This window comes from Protopterus annectens, chromosome 4.part0 (assembly GCF_019279795.1).
Source record: "Protopterus annectens isolate FY-2018-M chromosome 4.part0, PAN1.0, whole genome shotgun sequence".
NCBI lineage: Eukaryota > Metazoa > Chordata > Ceratodontiformes > Protopteridae > Protopterus > Protopterus annectens.
Window position 1 is genome coordinate 968,778,017 of NC_056733.1, and position 22,684 is coordinate 968,800,700.

The 22,684-nt window shown below is 39.9% G+C and overlaps 1 protein-coding gene across 1 annotated transcript in view; it reads right to left on the reverse strand.

The window, feature by feature from the left end:
• The window catches only part of LOC122799703 (A disintegrin and metalloproteinase with thrombospondin motifs 2-like), a 2,689,413-nt gene that overhangs the window by 98,934 nt on the left and 2,567,795 nt on the right, over positions 1 to 22,684 (reverse strand). Inside the window, exon 18 of the mRNA XM_044068936.1 lies at positions 6,778 to 6,910. Within this exon, the coding sequence (XP_043924871.1) occupies positions 6,778 to 6,910 (133 nt within the window). The remainder of the gene's footprint in view (positions 1 to 6,777; positions 6,911 to 22,684) is intronic.

A 22,684-nucleotide genomic window follows, 5' to 3' on the forward strand; every position in this document is an offset into this window, starting at 1 on the left:
CAGCCAGTTCAAAGGGGTGCTGGGTTAATTTTTCTAAGATGTGGCTAAGGTCCCAAGGTGGGGGGATAGGTTTCCTAGGTGGTTTCACATGCAAGACCCCTTTAAGGAACAGCTTTATGTCGAGCCTGGCAAGCAATGGGGGTTCCGGGGGCAGGCAGGCTGATATAGCAGAGAGGTGTACTTTTTCTGAAGAATAAGAAAGCCCACTCTTTATCAAATGACACAGGTAGTTTAGAACCAGGGGAACCTCAGTAGAGCTGGGGTTCCTTCCCTTGTTCAGACACCATTTTGCAAATTTTTCCCACTTAGCCAGAAAAGATTTTCTGGTGGTAGGTTTTCTTGTCTCCCTTAGGACTGAAAGCACATCCTCTGAGTAGTGGTGTCTGAAAGGGATCAAAAGGTTATCACCCACAGAGTCAGAGACAGCATCTGTAAGTGTGGGTGTAGGAGAGTTCCTTTGTCTTGTGTCAGTAGGTCCACCTTGTAGGGTAAATTGAAGTGATTTCCCTTGGCTAGTTTGAGAAGTAGGGGGAATCAGTGCTGCCTTGGCCAGTAGGGAGTCACTAACAAGAGTTTTGGTTTGTCCTTCTGAATTTTCAGGAGGACTTTCTGAATCAGTGGGAATGGGGGGAATGCATAAAGGAACTTCCTCTCCCAAGGGAAGCTGAAAGTGTCCACTATCCATGCTAGAGGGGGGTGGGTTTTTGAGCAGAAGTTCTGCAGTTGCCTGTTCTGGGGGGAGGCAAACAGGTCTATTTGTGGAGCACCCCAGTGGTGGTCTATGTCTAAGAAGACCTCCCTGATCAGCATCCATTCGTGCTGAGGCAAGGAGGTCCTGCACAAGAGATCTGCTTGGAGGTTGTTCTGTGAGTGGATGTAGGCTGCTTGCAGGACTAAGTTGAGATGAGAGGCTAAGTCCCATATCAGCAGGGATAATCTGCACAGCTGATAGGCCTTTGTTCCTCCCTGACTGTTGAGGTACCACATCACTGTGGTGTTGTCAGTGACAATCTGGAGTGCCCCAGGAACCAGAAGGGGGGGGGTGAAGGTCTTTAGTGCTAAGAAAACTACTGTCATTTCCCTGATGTTGATGTGTTTAGCGTGGAGAGAGGGATGCCATTTTTCTTGAATCCTGTAGGAGGCCAGAGTAGCTCCCCAACCTGAATCTGAGGCATCTGTATGCATAACTTGGGTCGGGGTGGGGGGTTGTAGTGGGAGCCCTGGGTTCAGTTGCACTTGCTGGATCCACCAGCTAATTTCTGTTTTCAGACAGGGAAGGAGGGGATATCCTGTTCTAGGGGATGAAGGTGTTGGGACCAGGTGTTCTTCAGGAACCACTGCAGCTTGTGCATGTGCATTCTTGCCAGTGGTAGCATGGGGATGGTCGCTGCCATTAAACCCATGAGACAAAGAAATTGCCTTGCCATCACCTTTTGGGATAGCAGAGCTTCCTGGAAGTGGGAAGTCAAAGAAAGAACCTTGTCCTGAGATAGAAAGGCCTTCACTGTATTTGTTCTGATTCTGCAGCCTAGGAAAATTTTGTCTTGGCTTGGGATCATAGAGGATTTTGGGAGATTGATGGTGAATCCTAGGTTCTGCAGAAGGGACATGGTGAAATGTAGATGCTTCGATAAAGCTTCCCTGGACTCTGCCAGTATCAGGATGTCGTCCAAATAAGGGTAAATCTGTATACCTTGAGTTCTGCAGAAGGCAATGTCTGCAGCCAGGCACTTTATAAAGACTCGGGGGACCATGGATAAACCAAAGGGCAAGGCAGTAAATTGGAAATGAGAGGCAGGTCCAGAGAAACCCAGGAATTGTCTGTGGGAATTCCTGATGGGTATGTGCAGGTAGGCCTCCTTTAGGTCCAGGGTGGCCATGAAGGCCTTGGCTGGAATGAGGGGCAGCAGAGTGGGGAGTGACAGCATTTTGAAAGCTGGTACCTGAAGATGGAGGTTTAGGAAGGACAGGTCTAAGATGGGACTCCAGGGCCCGTCTTTTTCGGGGACCAGGAAGAGGCGGGAGTAAAACCCCTTCCCTTCCTGTCCTGGAGGGACAGATTCTATGGTGCCTAGTTTTAAAAGGTCTGCCAGAACTTGTGGCATGAGATGGTGCGTGGGTTTTGGGGATGAGAGGAATGCTTCTTCTGGGTGGCTTCTCTTTCCAGCATAGGAAGTACCCTTTTTGACTAATCTTTAAGACCCATTGGTCTGAAGTGAAGGATTACCAGAGGGGAGGACAGTGGGAAAGGTGGGCTGAGAGGGGAAGGTGAGCAAAGCAGGCATGCATTACTGGGACCTCCTCTGTCCTGAAAGGGCTGTCTGGGTTGATGAGGTGGAGCAGAGGATCTGGAGTTGGTAGATCTTCTAGTCCCTCTCCTGGACCTGGAAGAGGAGGAAGAGGGCTGAGGAGTACATGTCACAAAGGTGGCCTTAGCAGGGTAGTTTCTATAATACTTGGGGATGGGTGACACCAGCAGGTGCTTGATGTCCTGGAGTTCTTTGCTTTTTTCTTGTAGAGTTTTAAAAAGGCCAGAAGACTGTTTGCCGAAAAGCACACTGTGGTCCAGAAGGGCATCCAAGATCTTAGACTTGAAATCCTCAGGGAGGTTCTGGAGTCTTAGCCATGAGTACCTCCTGAGGGCTGAAGCAGATGCTGCAGACCTGGCGGATGCTTCTGCAGCATCGTAGCTGCATCTGATGGAATGTCTGGCTACCTGTTGTGCCAAGGAAAGTTTGGCTGATATGTCCATCTTGATGTGACTGTCAGGCAAGGATGCTAGCATGGAGGAGGCTTGAGAGACCAAGTCTAATGCATACTTTGTCGTGTGGATCTGATAATTTATGGCTCTATAAGCCAAAGTTGAAGAAGTGTGCACCTTTTTCCCCATCCTATCCATGTACTTCCTGTCTTTGTCAGTGGGTAGTAGGGAGGCAGAGGGCAGCAGTCTAGATTGCTTATCTGCAGTGGTGGCACTAACAGCTGGGTCCACCAAGGGTGGTTTGACCAGAAATGTTTGGTCCTCTGGTACTTTGTAGAAGCGGTCAGAACATTTAAGGCCCGAGGCTGGGAGTCAGGGGCTTTGGAAGCAGCGTTGAAGGCATCCAAGTAAGCAGACAGAACAGGAGGAACTGCTGAAGGGGAGTGGGATTCCACTTGCAACAGCTCAAAGTACCTTTTTTGAGTAACTGTCATTTGGGACGTATCCCATTTTAAGTAATCCTTCATCTTGGTGATGGTCTCACCAAAAGTAATGTCCTCAGAATGAGAATCCCCTTCCACAGATTCCTCATCAGGAGAGTAATATTCCTGGGGGGAGGCAATCTGGGACACATAAGAAATGGACTCTTCTGAGGATGAGAAGGAAGAATCATGTTCTTCTTCTCTCACTTGAGGGGTCATGGATGGGAGGGAAGAAGTAGAGGCAGGCCTAGGGCTCAGAAGAGGTAGGGTGGAGGTGGCTGAGGCTGAAGGCCCGAGGGCCATAATGGCCTGCATGAGAGAAGAGGTGAAGGCCTGCCAATCCAGTATGACTTCTGAAGAGGTGGAGGTATGTTTAGTTTTTTGCTTCTTTTTGGCCAGGGAGGAAGTAGAGACAGGTCTGGCATCGGGTTTGGACAGTAAAACATCTAAAGTCTGGATCTCTGCCGGAGGTACCACCAAAACTGGTTCCCTCTCGACACCGAAGGTCGTTGATGTCTGGATAAGCTCCGCGGATGTGCCAGTCATCAGCTGCAAAATGGCTTCCATGAGGGATGTCACTGCAGTCGATGTATCGTCCGAGCGCGCCTCAACCCCTAAAACGTTAGTTGGCGGTGTGTCGGGAAGTGGAGCGACAGGCGAAGAAGGCCTAGGAACCTTGGCCTTCTTGCGCGAGGGTTCAGGTGCGGCCTCAGATGCAGGATCCATCCTAAGGGCTAACCACTAAAGGTGCTGGTTATCCAGGTAGAGATTTAATGTGGCTAGATGGCTGTGCAACGTCTTGGGCCCAAACGATTGACAAATAGCGCAGGAGGAGTGATCGTATTCCTGGCCTAGGCAGAAAACACACCTGTCATGGGTGTCTTTTTGGGGTATCTGGTGCCCGCATTGGCACTTTCCCTTTTTCCCTGACATCAGCTAAAGGCTACAACAACCAAGCGTTAGCAAGAACAATCATCAAAAATAAGAAAATTAGAAACCCAACGGGTTACTTATCTTAGGATGCGATGTCTGTGGAGAAGCGATCATACGATGCAAATGTCATCTGCAGCTCAAAAGTTTGAGGATTGTGCATGCAGACTTCACATTTAAGGCCCCTGGTTTATGGCTCTATGTGTGACATCCTACACACACTGCAACAGCCAAGCTGAAGCTGTTGTATAGGAGCCGATGTACAAGTCACCTGAGGGCATGAAATCCCACACCTAGAATACTGCAACATAGGAACAGAAGGACATCAATTGTTTAAGATTAAATAAAATCAAGCACAACTAAGACAGTTCTTACAAACAAATTAAAATGTAACACAGTTGGTCAAAGATTAAACAAAATAAAGTACTTTATTTATTTTATTTATTTATTTTACATTTGCTGACCAGGATTGTCCGATTGAGCTGAAGAGCCCTTTTTCAGCGGAGGCCCAGGGAGAAAAGCTCCAACATATTATACAATTTTCATTATAAATTAGCATTAAACAGCAATGTTACAGGATTATTACAAGGCATTAAGTAGCAATACAATGTTATACAGAGTCAATAATCAGGAGTATAGCATAACTATTTCAAGATGTATAAAAGGAAATATGTCATTAAGATGAGTATAGTTTTTGAGGTAAGTGGTTACAAAAACCCAGTTTTATCATGATGTAGTTGCATGAAGGCAAGACATTTACAATAGAATGTTTCTCTGAGGCAATTTGCTTAATAGATTTTAGAAGACAGTAGAAAGAGTAGTCAAGGAAGACTAGATAGAGTTAGTGAGATGAGTGAGTTAAGGGTAGAAAGTAGATTAAGGTATCAGAAGCAGGACACTTGTTTCAAGATTTTTGTCAAACGATAAACAGTAGTTCAGAAATCAAATAAAAGCTCTTAATATAACTAACTTGGCAGTGCTGTAAAACAGCAGTAATTGCAAAATTTAACATGAGCAAATTATTTGGGGAATAAACAACAAAGAAAAGAAAAAAGAAAAAAAAATAAACAGCAGGTTTAATGAAGATTGACAGACCAACAGCTAAATGGATACAGGGATGAAGAGCCACTTAGAAGAAGCCTTATGATGTAAATATGGCATTAATGTAATGTCACATTATTGTGTACCCTAATTCTTGTAACTCAGGTATCATGGCTTTCTTAAAGATATCCAGTGCCCCACTAAAATGAGAAATGCATTACGGCACTGCTTATCATGTGAATTTCACCGAGTGGCACACTAATTATTTACAAATAAATGCACTCATTTATTTTTGATTCATGCATTTGTCAGTACTTCAGGCAAAACGCCCTCCATATTACATTTTGCCCATAGTATGCCATGCTTCTATGAATCCTGCCCTCTGTCAGTCTACAAACTCACCCTTATAGCAGCATTTTAAAATGTGTACTAATACTGGTCAAAAGGAGATACATTACTATGTCACTGTTTAAAAACTGAGCCAAAATGTTTAAACTAGATGAACTTATGTAGATATGTTAACATTTTTGGTGCACATTACTACCACTGTGAAAACAAAGTTCTATGAACATAAAGCACACAAAATATATCTTCCAAAAAAAGAAAAAGAAAGACAAGAAAAAGCGGCAGAATTCGATGGACTGCAACAGAAAATCGATATCAGTCATAACTAAAAGCTGATCAAGAAATGTGTATGCGGCATCATGAGAAGCCTATTTTACAGCAAGTGGTCAGATTATTTTACATCAAAATAATATATAAAGCTTTTTTATTTTTTTAACATTTATTAACCGGGAAAGTATGAGCATTCCTTCGTTGAAGGTTGTGCGTCAGGGCTGGTAACTCGGCACGTAAAAATCCACTACCAAACATTAGCGGACAGGAGTTCCGCTGTGGCGACCCCTAACTGGGATAAGCTAAAAGACACAACAACAACAACAACATTAACCGGGAAAGTCTGACTTGGAACAAAGCCAATTTTCAGTGGAGGCCCAGGGAGAAATGCTCTAGACACATGTCTTTGTAATGTGGGGGGAAACCCACACGAACACCGGGAGGACATGCTGAATCCACACAGAAGAAACCCCAGCTGAGAATCGAACCAGAGAACCTCTTGCTGTGAGGCGAAAAGGCTACCACTGCACCAACCATTACAGCTTAATTTTAAGTATCAGTACTTGCAAACAAATGTATAGGTACTACACATATTATGAATAACGCACAATAATAGTAGCACCAATAAAATAGTAACACTGCCCCTCTGGAAAGTAAGTATGGTCAATAGCAGACTGTGCAAGTTTATAAGATCTTTTTCCTGTGATGCCTTGATGCCTCGTCACACCTACTGGTGGTTTTACATTTACATTTTTGTCTATTTGTTGGAAGAGATATACGATCCAATGAATGGAAAAAGAAAGCATAGACTAAAATGGTTTGTGAATATTGTAATAAATAATGCCCATTTATTCTTTTTTTTTAATAAAACAAGTTAAGTGCATAGGTGCCTTTTTTAATTTATTTAACTATTTATTTTCAATAACATTTATGCATAAAAATGTATTTGTTTTTATTCGCAACAGTGTGAACCTGTACAGGTTACAAGAGTTGGACAAAGGTACTTACATGGGCTGTGAACACTCCTGAAGGTTGCATGCTTTGCGAATAGACTTTGGCTTCTCGATGGAATCACAGAAATTACGATGTACCATTTTGTGGTCAGTCTTTCTGCGACAACCATACTTTGCAAGATGATAACCTGAAAAAATCAACTGTGTTGGTTAAAAGGCAAGACTGACATCAGGATTTACAGATATCATTAGAGAATGCTATAATTTTGGTTTCACCAGTATAACATTTAGAATCATCACATGACACATCAAAGAAGTAAGCCATATGTTTTTTCTACAGTAATGTTGCAGCTTATATTGAAGGGTATGGGGAGTGTAGATCCTGGGATATTATTGTTCCTCTGCACTTGGCACTCATTAGGCAGATCACTGAATATAATGCCCCGTTCAGTATGTGCCTCTCCAAACACTTGTCACAACTCAAATGACCATAATGCTTCCTCACCAAAAAAAAAATATATAAATCAAGGGCCTTTATCATAAAAACTATGCAGACCATCAAATCATTGTCTCCCTTTTCAGTATTATACAAACTACTGAGAGGTGACCACTGTCTTGCATATACATCTTCAGCAGACCCTGGACTGCCAGACCTATTACACATTTGGACATTCAGTGGTATCAGGAACACCCACTCAAGAGGCCTGAATCTCTTTTTGCGAGATTAGCAGAGCATTCTGGAGATATAAGTATGTATCACACAGAATACACGGCAACCAGGTTCCCCTCCATGTGAAGCTTCTCATACTCTATTCAAGTGTACAGCCGTACCTGGGACTTCGGAGGGGTAACTGTAAATTCACCCCTGGTTATTACAACCGTACCTGGGACTTCGGAGGGGTAACTGTAAATTCACCCCTGGTTATTACAACCGTACCTGGGACTTCGGATGGGTAAGTGTAAATTCACCCCTGGTTATTACAACTGTATCTGGGACTTCGGAGGGGTAAGTGTAAATTCACCCCTGGTTATTACAACTGTATCCTGGACTTCGGAGGGGTAAGTGTAAATTCACCCCTGGTTATTACAACTGTATCTTGGACTTTGGATGGGTAACTATAAATTCACCCCTGGTTATTACAACCGTACCTGGGACTTCAGATGGGTAAGTGTAAATTCACCCCTGGTTATTACAACTGTATCTTGGACTTTGGATGGGTAACTGTAAATTCACCCCTGGTTATTACAACCGTACCTGGGACTTCGGATGGGTAAGTGTAAATTCACCCCTGGTTATTACAACTGTATCCTGGACTTTGGATGGGTAACTGTAAATTCACCCCTGGTTATTACAACTGTATCCTGGACTTTGGATGGGTAACTGTAAATTCACCCCTGGTTATTACAACCGTATCTGGGACTTTGGATGGGTAAGTGTAAATTCACCCCTGGTTATCACCAATGCCCTGATGGATAGGGGGATTATATAAGTATCCAACACATATTTATTCAGCCTGTCTTTGTAGATTTATTTTTCAGATTATGAAGGATACTAATTACCATGGCAACGCTGGGTTAGACTTCTTAAGATCCTCAAGGATCAATAGCCCAGGAAGTACAGTAAGTACCTACGAAGCACTGACCATATAAAGGAAAACAGCACCGGGTTAGCTTGTTAGCTTCTAGTTAGTACTAATCGACTCGATAGGGATAAGGCTGCAAAGTCAAAGCAGACAGGCATTTAGTGATTAATTAGTAAGGATATCAACTTTGTCCTACTTCTGAGCCTGGAAATGCAGCTGTTATTATAATAAGCTCATTACAGGAAACCCACTGTTTGTTAACGGACAATCATAACCTCATGACTGGAAGGTGATCAGTATATTGTAATAGTGGTTAGTCTCACAGAAGAGTGAGAAGCTCAGTGTTGTATTTTTGTCACCTTTTTCTGACTCCTTTTAGTTTGTACAGTCTCACTTTTGCTATATATATAGTTTGCAGGTGTGGAGACTTGATGAAAAAAAATATTTTGTAGCTTTGGGAGTGTTCTTGTTTTGAACAGTAACGTCCCAAGATTTTAGATGTTTTGCACATGAATAATGATGTGTTGATTAAATTAAATACGATTATTTGTATTAAACCCACATTCTACAGTTTCCACTATAACATGAATGCTTATTTATCATTAACTAAATAGCTAATCTTGTACTAATGTAAGAAATAAAAATAAAATACCATTGTATTTCTGTTAACCAGAATGTTTTGCTATGTGAAAGTACCTGTTTTCAGAGGCAACCAATATATTGAGTGATTTGGACAGTGTCCTGCAGTTTATGAAAGATGACCATGGAAATCAAACCTACAACTACACAATAAAGATTACTAAAACCAATAACAATGGTGCAGTGCAAATGGTAGTACACTAAACACGAAACATAAATACAAATCGCAACCAATGGAGGGTCTTGTAGGTTAAAATCCACATTTAATACAATAAAATAAAATGCAATATTGAGTGCTTTGAATAATTTAATTTAATTGGGATATCATGTGATTTTTGCACTCAAAATTATTGGTCAGTTTTACAGCCAATTATGACTATTTTCTGGATATTTAAATAGTTTTGGAAAATATATAAAGATATATTCTGATGAAGTCCCCAGTGTGTTAGGGATGAAAGTGCTCAATATTGCATTTTATTTTATTAAAGGTGGATTTTAACTTACAGGACCGTCCATTGGGTACATTTTGTATTTATGTTTCATGTTTAGTAGACAATAGGTTCATAGGTTGATACTAGGCTATCGGCCCTAGGGCCTATACAAGCCTAGCCATAACTATTCCCTGGCTATTTCTTCCCATAGTACTTACTTCCCTGGATCCCTGTCTAGCAGGGTGACTGACGTGATCCCAGGGTGAATTTCCCATCCAATCATCAAGGTTCCTTTTGAAGAGGGCCAAAGAGGCGCTCTGCTGGACATATATGGGTAGTCTATTCCAAAGTCTGGGGAGTCTCTGGGTCAGGAACCTATCCCTCCAGCATGTTTTTTTCATTGTAATGACAAGGTTTAGATACCTGGAGCGCGTGTCTCTGAGGGATTGGGATTTCTTTAAATGTAGCATGTTCAACAGCTCTGGGTTTGACATGGCCTAGTATGTTAAGCAGAGATTGCCTCTGAGTAGATGATATGCGACAGAGTATAGGTGGAGTTTTTTTTAGACGGACAGCATAGGGCATCTGCTTTAGGCCTGTGATTCTTTTAGTGAGGTATTTCTGCGGCCTTTCCAGTTGTTGCAGATGTCTTGAGAGGTACATACCAAATGGGGCATTGTATTCTATAATGGGGCTAATAAGGGATGAGTACAGTGGGACAATGAACTCCTTTTTTCTGGATGAAAAGCCCTTAGTGACGAGGTGTGCCACATATAAGGATTTCCTGACTGTTGTGGTGATGTGATTATCGAAGGTGAGACCACTGTCCACCTGTGTCCCTAAGTCTCTTATCACACTTTTGGTGTTTAGTGTACTGCCACCTGTGTGGTAATTCATGGGTACATGGTTTTTCCCCAAAGGGGATAACTATACATTTCTTGGCATTGAGCTTGAGCCCATGGCTCTGGCACTAAGCATCTGTTTCTGTAAGGCCCTTTTGTAGAACATCCACATCATTTGGGGATTCAGTAATGGCTCCCAGTTTGCAGTCATCTGCAAACTTTGTTAGCCAGAGACACTTAGTGTTGGCCTGTACTTCAGAGAAGTAGATGCCAAACAAGAGCGGTTCCAGGACTGAACCCTGAGGTACTCCACTTGTCTGAAACTGGATTTGGAGTCTGCTACTTTTACAGTGTGGGTTCTCTCAGAAAGCCAGTTGGCAACGCATCGAGTGACATAGGGATTAATGCCCAGCTTAGTACGTTTATCTATGATTCCAGAGTGGGGGTTGGTGTCGAAGACCTTGGAGAGGACCAGATAGGCTGTGTGGACCACCTTCCCTTTGTTCACAGCTCTGGATAATAATTCGAAGAAGTCAATCAGGTTCAGGAGACAAGATCGGTCCTTCACGAACCCAAACTCCGTGGGGTCCAGTGTTTGAAGGTTGCCAATGTCTTTGTTTACAAATAAAAATTGCTAACCCCTTGCTGTCTTTATCTTCAGCGCTAATCTGTTAGGGCAATTTTAGGTGAATCTGTAATGGAAATTTCTTCTAACTATAAGCAAGAAAAAACACTATTTCGTTAACTGCAAAGTTGAAGTACATGTTATCACACATGAACATGAAATAAAACGTTTAATGTTAAAATAAATGAAAGTTCTTCATTCATGTTTTGAAGCATATGCATTACAGGTATAAGATGAAACAATTCTACAAGATAAGCTATTTATTTGATGGAACAACAGGTGACAATGCTTGTGAATGAGCAGTGGGGCCCACATAAAGAAGCAGAGAGGGCTGCTAGTAATAATCATTAGAGGAGCCATGTTATGTCAGAAGATAGTAAGGTTCATCTTAAATAATAAATGTATGTGTGTGTGTGTGTGTGTGTGTGTGTGTGTGTGTGTGTGTGTGTGTGTGTGTGTGAGTGACTGTGTGTGTGTGTGTGTGTGTGTGTGTGTGTGTGTGTGTGTGTGTGTGTGTGAGAGAGAGAGAGAGAGAGTGTGTGTGTGTGTGTGTGTGTGTGTGTGTGTGTGTGTGTGTGTGTGTGTGTGTGCGTGACTGTGTGTGTGTATGTGTGTGAGTGTGTTTCTTATATAAGAGCATATGCATATATCAGGTGGGTAGAATTATGCACCCAGATGAGTCATTACTCAGATGTAATGTCATGCCTTAATGCTTTACTTCTACTTCTTCTTCTTTCGGCTTTTCTCGGTTAGGGGTCGCCACAGCGGATCATCTGTCCGCTCATGATTGGCAGTGGAGTTTCACAGTGTTGAGTTGCCAGCCCGACGCCCAACCTTTCACTGAAGGCACACACATGCACACACTCACACCTAGGGCCAATTTAGAGTATCCAATCAACCTACAGCATGTCTTTGGGATGTGGGAGGAAACCATAGCACCCGGAGGAAACCCATGCGACCACAGGGAGGACATGCAGACTCCGCACAGGAGTCACCCCAGCCGAGGATCGAACCGGAGAACCTCTTGCTGTGAGGCGCCTTATGAGCTAAGCATCATACATTTTGTGTCTTTTTTATTTTCTAATTTAACAAAGTTCATATTTTATTTATTATTTATTTATATGGCATGGATTTTGGTCTTGAAAAATTTGTACATTACCAACTTATGCAATACCTACTTAAGAACCAACTTCTCTCTCCACCCAGCATGGATTCCGCCCTGCCCACAGTACAACCACAGCCCTTCTTTCCTTTGCAAACTTCATCAACCAATAATAGATAAATAATAAATAAATAAATAATAAAATAAAGTTCATCTTTTGTCTTTAAGTAGGATAATACTATAAAATCAGTTACTGAACAATTACAATGTCAGAAGTAGAAACTAAGTTTCAACCCTTTTCCTCATTTTGGACAGTGAGTCTCTTTCATAGCACTGACACATATATCAATCAGCATATCCATTGTTATATATGTAAATAGTGAGTCTCCTTCATAGCACTGACACATATATCAATCAGCATATCCATTGTTATATCTGTGAATAGTGAGTCTCTTTCATAGCACTGACACATATATCAATCAGCATATCCATTGTTATATCTGTAAATAGTGAGTCTCCTTCATAGCACTGACACATATATCAATCAGCATATCCATTGTTATATCTGTAAATAGTGAGTCTCCTTCATAGCACTGACACATATATCAATCAGCATATCCATTGTTATATCTGTAAATAGTGAGTCTCCTTCATAGCACTGACACATATATCAATCAGCATATCCATTGTTATATCTGTAAATAGTGAGTCTCTTTCATAGCACTGACACATATATCAATCAGCATATCCATTGTTATATCTGTAAATAGTGAGTCTCTTTCATAGCACTGACACATATATCAATCAGCATATCCATTGTTATATCTGCAAATAGTGAGTCTCTTTCATAGCACTGACACATATATCAATCAGCATATCCATTGTTATATCTGCAAATAGTGAGTCTCTTTCATAGCACTGACACATATATCAATCATCATATCCATTGTTATATCTGTAAATAGTGAGTCTCCTTCATAGCACTGACACATATATCAATCATCATATCCATTGTTATATCTGTAAATAGTGAGTCTCCTTCATAGCACTGACACATATATCAATCAGCATATCCATTGTTATATCTGTAAATAGTGAGTTGCTTTCATAGCACTGACACATATATCAATCAACATATCCATTGTTATATCTGTAAATAGTGAGTCTCTTTCATAGCAGTGACACATATATCAATCAGCATATCCATTGTTATATCTGTAAATAGTGAGTCTCTTTCATAGCACTGACACATATATCAATCAGCATATCCATTGTTATATCTGCAAATAGTGAGTCTCTTTCATAGCACTGACACATATATCAATCAGCATATCCATTGTTATATCTGCAAATAGTGAGTCTCTTTCATAGCACTGACACATATATCAATCAGCATATCCATTGTTATATCTGTAAATAGTGAGTCCCTTTCATAGCACTGACACATATATCAATCAGCATATCCATTGTTATATCTGCAAATAGTGAGTCTCTTTCATAGCACTGACACATATATCAATCAGCATATCCATTGTTATATCTGTAAATAGTGAGTCTCTTTCATAGCACTGACACATATATCAATCAGCATATCCATTGTTATATCTGTAAATAGTGAGTCTCTTTCATAGCACGGACACATATATCAATCAGCATATCCATTGTTATATATGTAAATAGTGAGTCTCTTTCATAGCACTGACACATATATCAATCAGCATATCCATTGTTATATATGTAAATAGTGAGTCTCTTTCATAGCACTGACACATATATCAATCAGCATATCCATTGTTATATCTGTAAATAGTGAGTCTCTTTCATAGCACTGACACATATATCAATCAGCATATCCATTGTTATATCTGTAAATAGTGAGTCTCTTTCATAGCACTGACACATATCAATCAGCATATCCATTGTTATATATGTAAATAGTGAGTCTCCTTCATAGCACTGACACATATATCAATCAGCATATCCATTGTTATATCTGTAAATAGTGAATCTCCTTCATAGCACTGACACATATATCAATCAGCATATCCATTGTTATATCTGTAAATAGTGAGTCTCTTTCATAGCACTGACACATATATCAATCAGCATATCCATTGTTATATCTGTAAATAGTGAGTCTCCTTCATAGCACTGACACATATATCAATCAGCATATCCATTGTTATATCTGTAAATAGTGAGTCTCCTTCATAGCACTGACACATATATCAATCAGCATATCCATTGTTATATCTGTAAATAGTGAGTCTCCTTCATAGCACTGACACATATATCAATCAGCATATCCATTGTTATATATGTAAATTGTGAGTCTCTTTCATAGCACTGACACATATGTCAATCAGCATATCCATTGTTATATCTGTAAATTGTGAGTCTTCTTCATAGCACTGACACATATATCAATCAGCATATCCATTGTTATATCTGTAAATAGTGAGTCTCCTTCATAGCACTGACACATATATCAATCAGCATATCCATTGTTATATATGTAAATTGTGAGTCTCTTTCATAGCACTGACACATATATCAATCAGCATATCCATTGTTATATCTGTAAATAGTGAGTCTCTTTCATAGCACTGACACATATATCAATCAGCATATCCATTGTTATATCTGTAAATAGTGAGTCTCTTTCATAGCACTGACACATATATCAATCAGCATATCCATTGTTATATCTGTAAATAGTGAGTCTCTTTCATAGCACTGACACATATATCAATCAGCATATCCATTGTTATATCTGCAAATAGTGAGTCTCTTTCATAGCACTGACACATATATCAATCAGCATATCCATTGTTATATCTGCAAATAGTGAGTCTCTTTCATAGCACTGACACATATATCAATCAGCATATCCATTGTTATATCTGTAAATAGTGAGTCCCTTTCATAGCACTGACACATATATCAATCAGCATATCCATTGTTATATCTGTAAATAGTGAGTCTCTTTCATAGCACTGACACATATATCAATCAGCATATCCATTGTTATATATGTAAATAGTGAGTCTCTTTCATAACACTGACACATATATCAATCAGCATATCCATTGTTATATCTGTAAATAGTGAGTCTCTTTCATAGCACTGACACATATCAATCAGCATATCCATTGTTATATCTGTAAATAGTGAGTCTCCTTCATAGCACTGACACATATATCAATCAGCATATCCATTGTTATATCTGTAAATAGTGAGTCTCTTTCATAGCACTGACACATATCAATCAGCATATCCATTGTTATATCTGTAAATAGTGAGTCTCCTTCATAGCACTGACACATATATCAATCAGCATATCCATTGTTATATCTGTAAATAGTGAGTCTCCTTCATAGCACTGACACATATATCAATCAGCATATCCATTGTTATATCTGTAAATTGTGAGTCTCTTTCATAGCACTGACACATATGTCAATCAGCATATCCATTGTTATATCTGTAAATTGTGAGTCTTCTTCATAGCACTGACACATATATCAATCAGCATATCCATTGTTATATCTGTAAATAGTGAGTCTCCTTCATAGCACTGACACATATATCAATCAGCATATCCATTGTTATATCTGTAAATAGTGAGTCTCTTTCATAGCACTGACACATATATCAATCAGCATATCCATTGTTATATCTGTAAATAGTGAGTCTCCTTCATAGCACTGACACATATATCAATCAGCATATCCATTGTTATATCTGTAAATAGTGAGTCTCCTTCATAGCACTGACACATATATCAATCAGCATATCCATTGTTATATCTGTAAATTGTGAGTCTCCTTCATAGCACTGACACATATATCAATCAGCATATCCATTGTTATATCTGTAAATTGTGTCTCTTTCATAGCACTGACACATATGTCAATCAGCATATCCATTGTTATATCTGTAAATTGTGAGTCTCTTTCATAGCACTGACACATATGTCAATCAGCATATCCATTGTTATATCTGTAAATTGTGAGTCTTCTTCATAGCACTGACACATATATCAATCAGCATATCCATTGTTATATCTGTAAATAGTGAGTCTCCTTCATAGCACTGACACATATATCAATCAGCATATCCATTGTTATATCTGTAAATAGTGAGTCTCTTTCATAGCACTGACACATATATCAATCAGCATATCCATTGTTATATCTGTAAATAGTGAGTCTCTTTCATAGCACTGACACATATATCAATCAGCATATCCATTGTTATATCTGTAAATAGTGAGTCTCTTTCATAGCACTGACACATATATCAATCAGCATATCCATTGTTATATCTGTAAATAGTGAGTCTCTTTCATAGCACTGACACATATATCAATCAGCATATCCATTGTTATATCTGTAAATAGTGAGTCTCTTTCATTGCACTGACACATATATCAATCAGCATATCCATTGTTATATCTGTAAATAGTGAGTCTCCTTCATAGCACTGACACATATATCAATCAGCATATCCATTGTTATATCTGTAAATAGTGAGTGCCCTTCATAGCACTGACACATATATCAATCAGCATATCCATTGTTATATCTGTAAATAGTGAGTCTCTTTCATAGCACTGACACATATATCAATCAGCATATCCATTGTTATATCTGTAAATAGTGAGTCTCCTTCATAGCACTGACACATATATCAATCAGCATATCCATTGTTATATCTGTAAATAGTGAGTCTCTTTCATAGCACTGACACATATATCAATCAGCATATCCATTGTTATATCTGTAAATAGTGAGTCTCCTTCATAGCACTGACACATATATCAATCAGCATATCCATTGTTATATCTGTAAATAGTGAGTCTCTTTCATAGCACTGACACATATATCAATCAGCATATCCATTGTTATATCTGTAAATAGTGAGTCTCCTTCATAGCACTGACACATATATCAATCAGCATATCCATTGCTAGCTGATATGCCCTGCAGTTTGCTACTTCCATTTATTTTTATAGCATGTATTCCTTTCTTAGGAATGACCCAACCATTGCTCAAGCCTTTTGTTTAGGATTTCTAGGCATAAGAAAGAAAAATTATACTAATTCAACAAATCAAAAATCAAAAGGAAGCAGTCAGAACAGATAACCTTGAGACACTTGAAAAAAACACAATCCAAACTTTAGTAAGCACTTCCTTCTCTTCCAGATAAACCAGGATTTCATCAGGCTGATTTACTTAATGAGGCAATTAAACAGCAATGAAATTCCATCACATAACTCAGAAATGCCACTGAACGACACACATCAGGATTAAAAAAATAATATAAAAACAATATCAGTGTGAAAAAAGTTGCAACAGTGTAAGAAAAAATGTTTATTCCTTACAGATCTGTTTTTCAAACAGCATTTAAAAGTAACACTCTTGGGGAGAATGAATGCTTTACTATTTAGGGTATAAGTGACAACTTTTACTTGGCGCATCCAGGTATTCAGGTCATGCAGGGTTTTCACACTGATGTTTTTATATTTACAGATGACAGTGGTGCAGCGGTTAGTGTTGGTGCTTTACACCAAGAGGTTATCTGGTTTGATTCTCAAGTGGGGTGTCTTCTGTGCAGAGGCTGCATGTTCTTCTGGGTTTCCTCCAGGTGCTCTTGTTCCTCCAACATTCTAAAGGCAGGAGTCTGGAGTGTTTCTCGCTGGGCCTCCATTGAAAACAGGTTGTGTCCTAGTCAGGCTTTTCCAGTCAGCAAATAATAAATAAATATTAAAGTTTTTTTAAAGATTGCTGCAGTTTGAATAGGTTCATAGGTTCATAGGTAGGTATTAGGCTATCGGCCCTGGGGCCTATACAAGCCCAACCAAAAAGGTACCATGGCTTTTGCCACCCAAGAAAATTTTTTCCTGTGTCACTGTTGAGCAGAGCCACACAGGTGATCCCCGGGGTGAATTTCCTATTTCCCATCCAATCATCAACATTTTTCTTGAAGAGTGCTAATGAGGAGCTTTGTTTGATATAGATAGGTAGTTTATTCCAGAGTATGGGAAGTCTCTGGGACAGGAATCTATCCCTCCGGCATGTTCTATTTATTGTGGTGACAAGGTTTAGGTCCCTAGAGCATGTAGCTCGGAGGGATTGGGATTTTCTTAAGTGGAGCATGTCCACCATCTCTGCTTTTGACATAGCTTTATATGTTAGGCAGAGTTCACCTCTGAGTAGGCGATATGCGACGGAGTAAAGCTGGAGTTTTTTGAGATGGTCTGTGTAGGGCATCTGTTTGAGGCTGGTAATCCTCTTTGTGAGGTATTTCTGTGGCCTTTCCAGTTGTTGTAGATGTCTTGTGAGGTACATACCAAAAGGGGCGTTGTACTCTATAATGGGTCTAATGGGTGATGAGTAGAGGGGAACAATGACCTCTTTTTTTCTGGATGAGAAACCCTTTGTGATGAGCTGTGCCACATAGAAGGATTTCCTGACTACTGTGGTGATGTGATTATCAAAGGAGAGACTACTGTCCACCTGTGTCCCAAGGTCTCTTATCACACTTTCGGTGTTAAGTATACTACCACCGATGTTGTAGTTCATGGGCACAGAGTTTTTACCAAAGGGGATGACAATGCACTTTTTGGCATTGAGCTTGAGGCCATGGCTTTGACATCAGGCATCTGTCTCAGTGAGGCCCTTTTGTAGGATGTCCACATCATTAGGAGTTTCGATTATGGCTCCTAGTTGCAGTCATCTGCAAACTTCGTTAGCCAAAGACCTTCCGTGTTAGCCTGTACTTCAGAGAAGTAGATACCAAACAGGAGAGGACCCAGGACTGAACCCTGTGGTACTTCACTTGTCACTGGTCTGAAGTCGGATTTAGAGTCTGCTACTTTCACAGTGTGGGTTCTGTCAGTGAGCCAGTTGGCAACCCATCTTGTGACATAGGGATTTATACCAAGTTTAGTGAGTTTATCTATAATTCCAGAGTGGGGGATGGTGTTGAAAGCCTTGGCAAGATCTAGATAGGCTGTGTGAACCATCTTACCCTTGTCTACAGCTTTGGTGACTGCTTCAAAGAAGTCTATCAGGTTTAGGAGACATGATCTGCCTTTTACAAACCTGAAATGGGTGGGATCCAGAGTTTGGAGATTACCAATGTCTTTGTTTATAATTTCCATGATAAGTTCCATGGCCTTGCAGACCAGGCTCTTCAGGCTGATGGGGCGGTAGTTCCCGGGGTTCGTGGTGTCTCCCCCTTGTGGAGTGGGATAACCGTTGCTGTGCACCATTCAGCAGGCACAAAGCCTGAGGTGAGGCTATGATTGAACATGGTACTTAGGTGAGATGCCAGTTCGTTCTGTAGTTCGTGTAGAACGCAGCCTGGGATGTTGTCTGGTCCCATGGATGCTGTGTTCTTGGCTTTGGAGAGTGTGGTTTTTACCTGTGCAGCCGTGATTACAGGAACTTTGCATTCTTCTGGTATAGAGATGGGCTTTTTAGGGGGTGAGAGGAGGGTAAAGTTAGCACTGAACCTATCTGCCAGGATGTTGGCAATATCAGTTGGGTTTGTATATTTAGTGCCATTGTGCTGTAACTCAGAGCAGATCTGAGTGTTGCCATTGAGATTCTTGACATAGCTATAGAATGCTTTGTGGTTGTCTTTAGAATCAGTGGCGATTTTGTTTTCGTAGCTAGCTTTGGAGGATTTTATCAGGGATCACAGCTTCTTACTGAGGTTGACCAGGGAGCTCCTCCACCCGTGGGATTTTACTCTCTTTTGCAACAGTTTCTTCCTACTGTTGTACAGTTTGTTTATGGCAGGGGACCACCAGATTGGCTTCCTTTTTTTGCAGGATAGCGTCTTGGTTCTGTTTGGGATAGCATGATCCATGCACTCATGTAAGTGCTTATAAAGTGCAATTGTGTAGGATTCAGTAGTCATAACTGTATTGTCCATCTGCATGGGTGTCATGAAGTTCACCACTTCTGTCTTAAGAAGCATGAAGTTGGCTCTGGAGAAATTTTTTACCATGGTTTCCTTAATGGGGAGTGGAGGCAGGATGTGGATATCTAGGGTATTGATGATTTATAGTCATGTGATGTGATTCAATAGTTATTTAATTGCATGTGTCATCAAGTAAATCAGTCTAATTAAGTGTCAGTTTAACTGGAAGTGGAGAAAGTACTTTCTCATTAAATTTTCAACTGTGCTTCTTTATAATTGCCTGGAGGTGGTCCGTTTTAACAGATTCCTTTTTTATTCTTACAGTCCGCAGAAGCATTGTTTTCCATTTTTGTTAGTAATCCAGCACAAACTAACAAGGCAATGAAAATGTTAAGAAATACTTAGAAAAAACAATTATGAAGACTATAAATCAGATATATTAGATATAGTCCTCCGATTACAACAATGTTTTGTAAACTGTCAGACGAATGCACAGCCTAAATGTCTGCTGACACAGAAAGCCATAAATGTTAGAGAAATTGAAATTATGCTTTAAATTTAAGGCCTCCAGAATATATAGAAAGGTATAACCCTGTTTTGGTTGTATGTCTATATGACTGAATAAACGGAATCTTTCTGTGTGACTGCATATCGCAAATTAAAAGACTCAAGATATGTAATAGTATATAATAAGCCATGAATGCTTCTACTCACATTTATTTTAAGATTTAGATTGTCTGGCTAGCTGTACATATTAGTAAAATAAAAATAAAAATTCCAATCTTACTTCTCAGAACAGGACACACATTAAGATTTGTGCAGCTCTCTTAGTGTACTTTTACTGAAACAGGAACATTTACATTGTGAGCAGACACTCCACTGACACCTAGCAGACAGAACAACTATTAAAGCAAAACAACTACAATGCAACATTTATGTATCATTTCTTCGAAAATATAATTACCCTGCAGGTCACACCAGTACAACAGAAGTACCCTGTATTTCTCCCCAAATGTCAGGCAGCAAACTAATGCTGTAGCACGTGCCAGATTATGAAATTAATTTCACTCCCAAGAAGCAGCCGTGTATCACCTGTGGGTAAAGTCACAGCAGAGAGCAGACAGTATTCATTTTAAGATGATGTATTTTGTTGCTAAATTTTAACTCAAACCTGCTGGGACAGAGAATCTGTAAAGGCTTTCACTAAGAGACATTCTGTTTTTTTTTTTTTTCTTTTTTCCCTATGGCTGAGGACATTTAGTACAATACTGCCATCTAGTGACAATGTCTAGGACAGCAAACTTAGAACATTTTTTTTAGCCTTCACTCTGGTAATATTTATTTATCAATTGCCATTTGATTAATGGAAATGTCCGAATGGGTAGAAGCTCACTTTCAGTGGAAGCACATGGGGGAGGGGCTCCAAATTATTACAAAACATTTAAAACAAAAACAACTGCAGTTTAAATAATTATAACAAATTAGACATAATATAAAAACATTGGTTAAGAACTGATACAAGTTATATGACAATCATTTAATATTTAGAGAAATTTTAGGCAGTTTGTACAGAAATTAAAAGTAAATTAATTTAATACAAACAGGAACTGCAATATGAAGTGAGGGAGAAAAACAGGCTTATGTTGTATTTAGAGAGAAAGTCAGGGAAGAGAATTTGATAGAAGTAGGAAGTATGTGAAGAAGGGAGAGTCATACCTCTAAACTGTACTGAATTTCTTGGATTTTACCGGTTTTGAGGTCCAAATAATAGGGTACCACAATTCCCAAGTGACACCCCTTAATTTCCGAATTTCCCAGCTTTTTTTTAAAATTTTTTTTCCCAGCTTTTTTGGCTGACGTCATCATGTGCAGAGGCGTGTGCTATGATGTCAGCTCCACGAACAGCCTGCCAGCCTGTCGGAATTGGCAGAGGAATTGAGGGTACTTTCTAGCCACCCAGCAGCAGTAAAAATAGCGTGCAAGAATTTCCCAGTGCTCCAGATAAGGACAAGTAAAAATTCAGACTGAGCAGTTCTTGGCATAATATTAGACTAGTACGCTGCGCTAAGTTCTGCACAGCTTTGGGCGTGTTGGGACTGGCTGACACTCAAAATGGGTGTGGAAACCCCAGATGACTGACAGGCATGCTAATTTGCATGTCACTTCATGTCCAAATCACCAGCATGGCTTTAATATTAACATATGAAAAATAATTCAAACCTGTAAATGAAAACAGCATTCAAAACTGTATTAATGCATAAAAATCACTGCAATATCCCTAACACCTAACATCACACCTAAAATATGAACAATGCTTTTTGGTAGAAGTTATCACTATCTCTAATCCCACAAAAGTTCTAAACATAAATAATAGCCCTAATACTAACCATGCAGTCATCCAATAGCATAAATCGGTTATGTTTTTAGACAGGCTGTTTCCCTAACTGTGGTACCATTATGTGTATGACTAGAACTAACAAAAAGTACAGTTGCATACACTTACCATAAATGTAGATGTTTGAGTGTATTCACTGTTGCAGTCATTACATTTGGGTTATCTGCTTGCAGTTAGCCCTCAGTCGGCATGATTATCAAAGTCTTGGGTCCTGCGTCGGTTGCTGTCTCATCTTCCATGACGTCAGGTAGTCAGGGGTATAAAGCATGCAGCCGATGCCATTACATCAGTTTTTCTTGCCACAGATGTCAGGTGCCCCCGTAATGGGAAGCAATTATATACAACGTTACACCTCCAACAAAAAGCAAATACACCAGAAAGCTTGAAAACAGTAAACAAGAAGAGAGGTA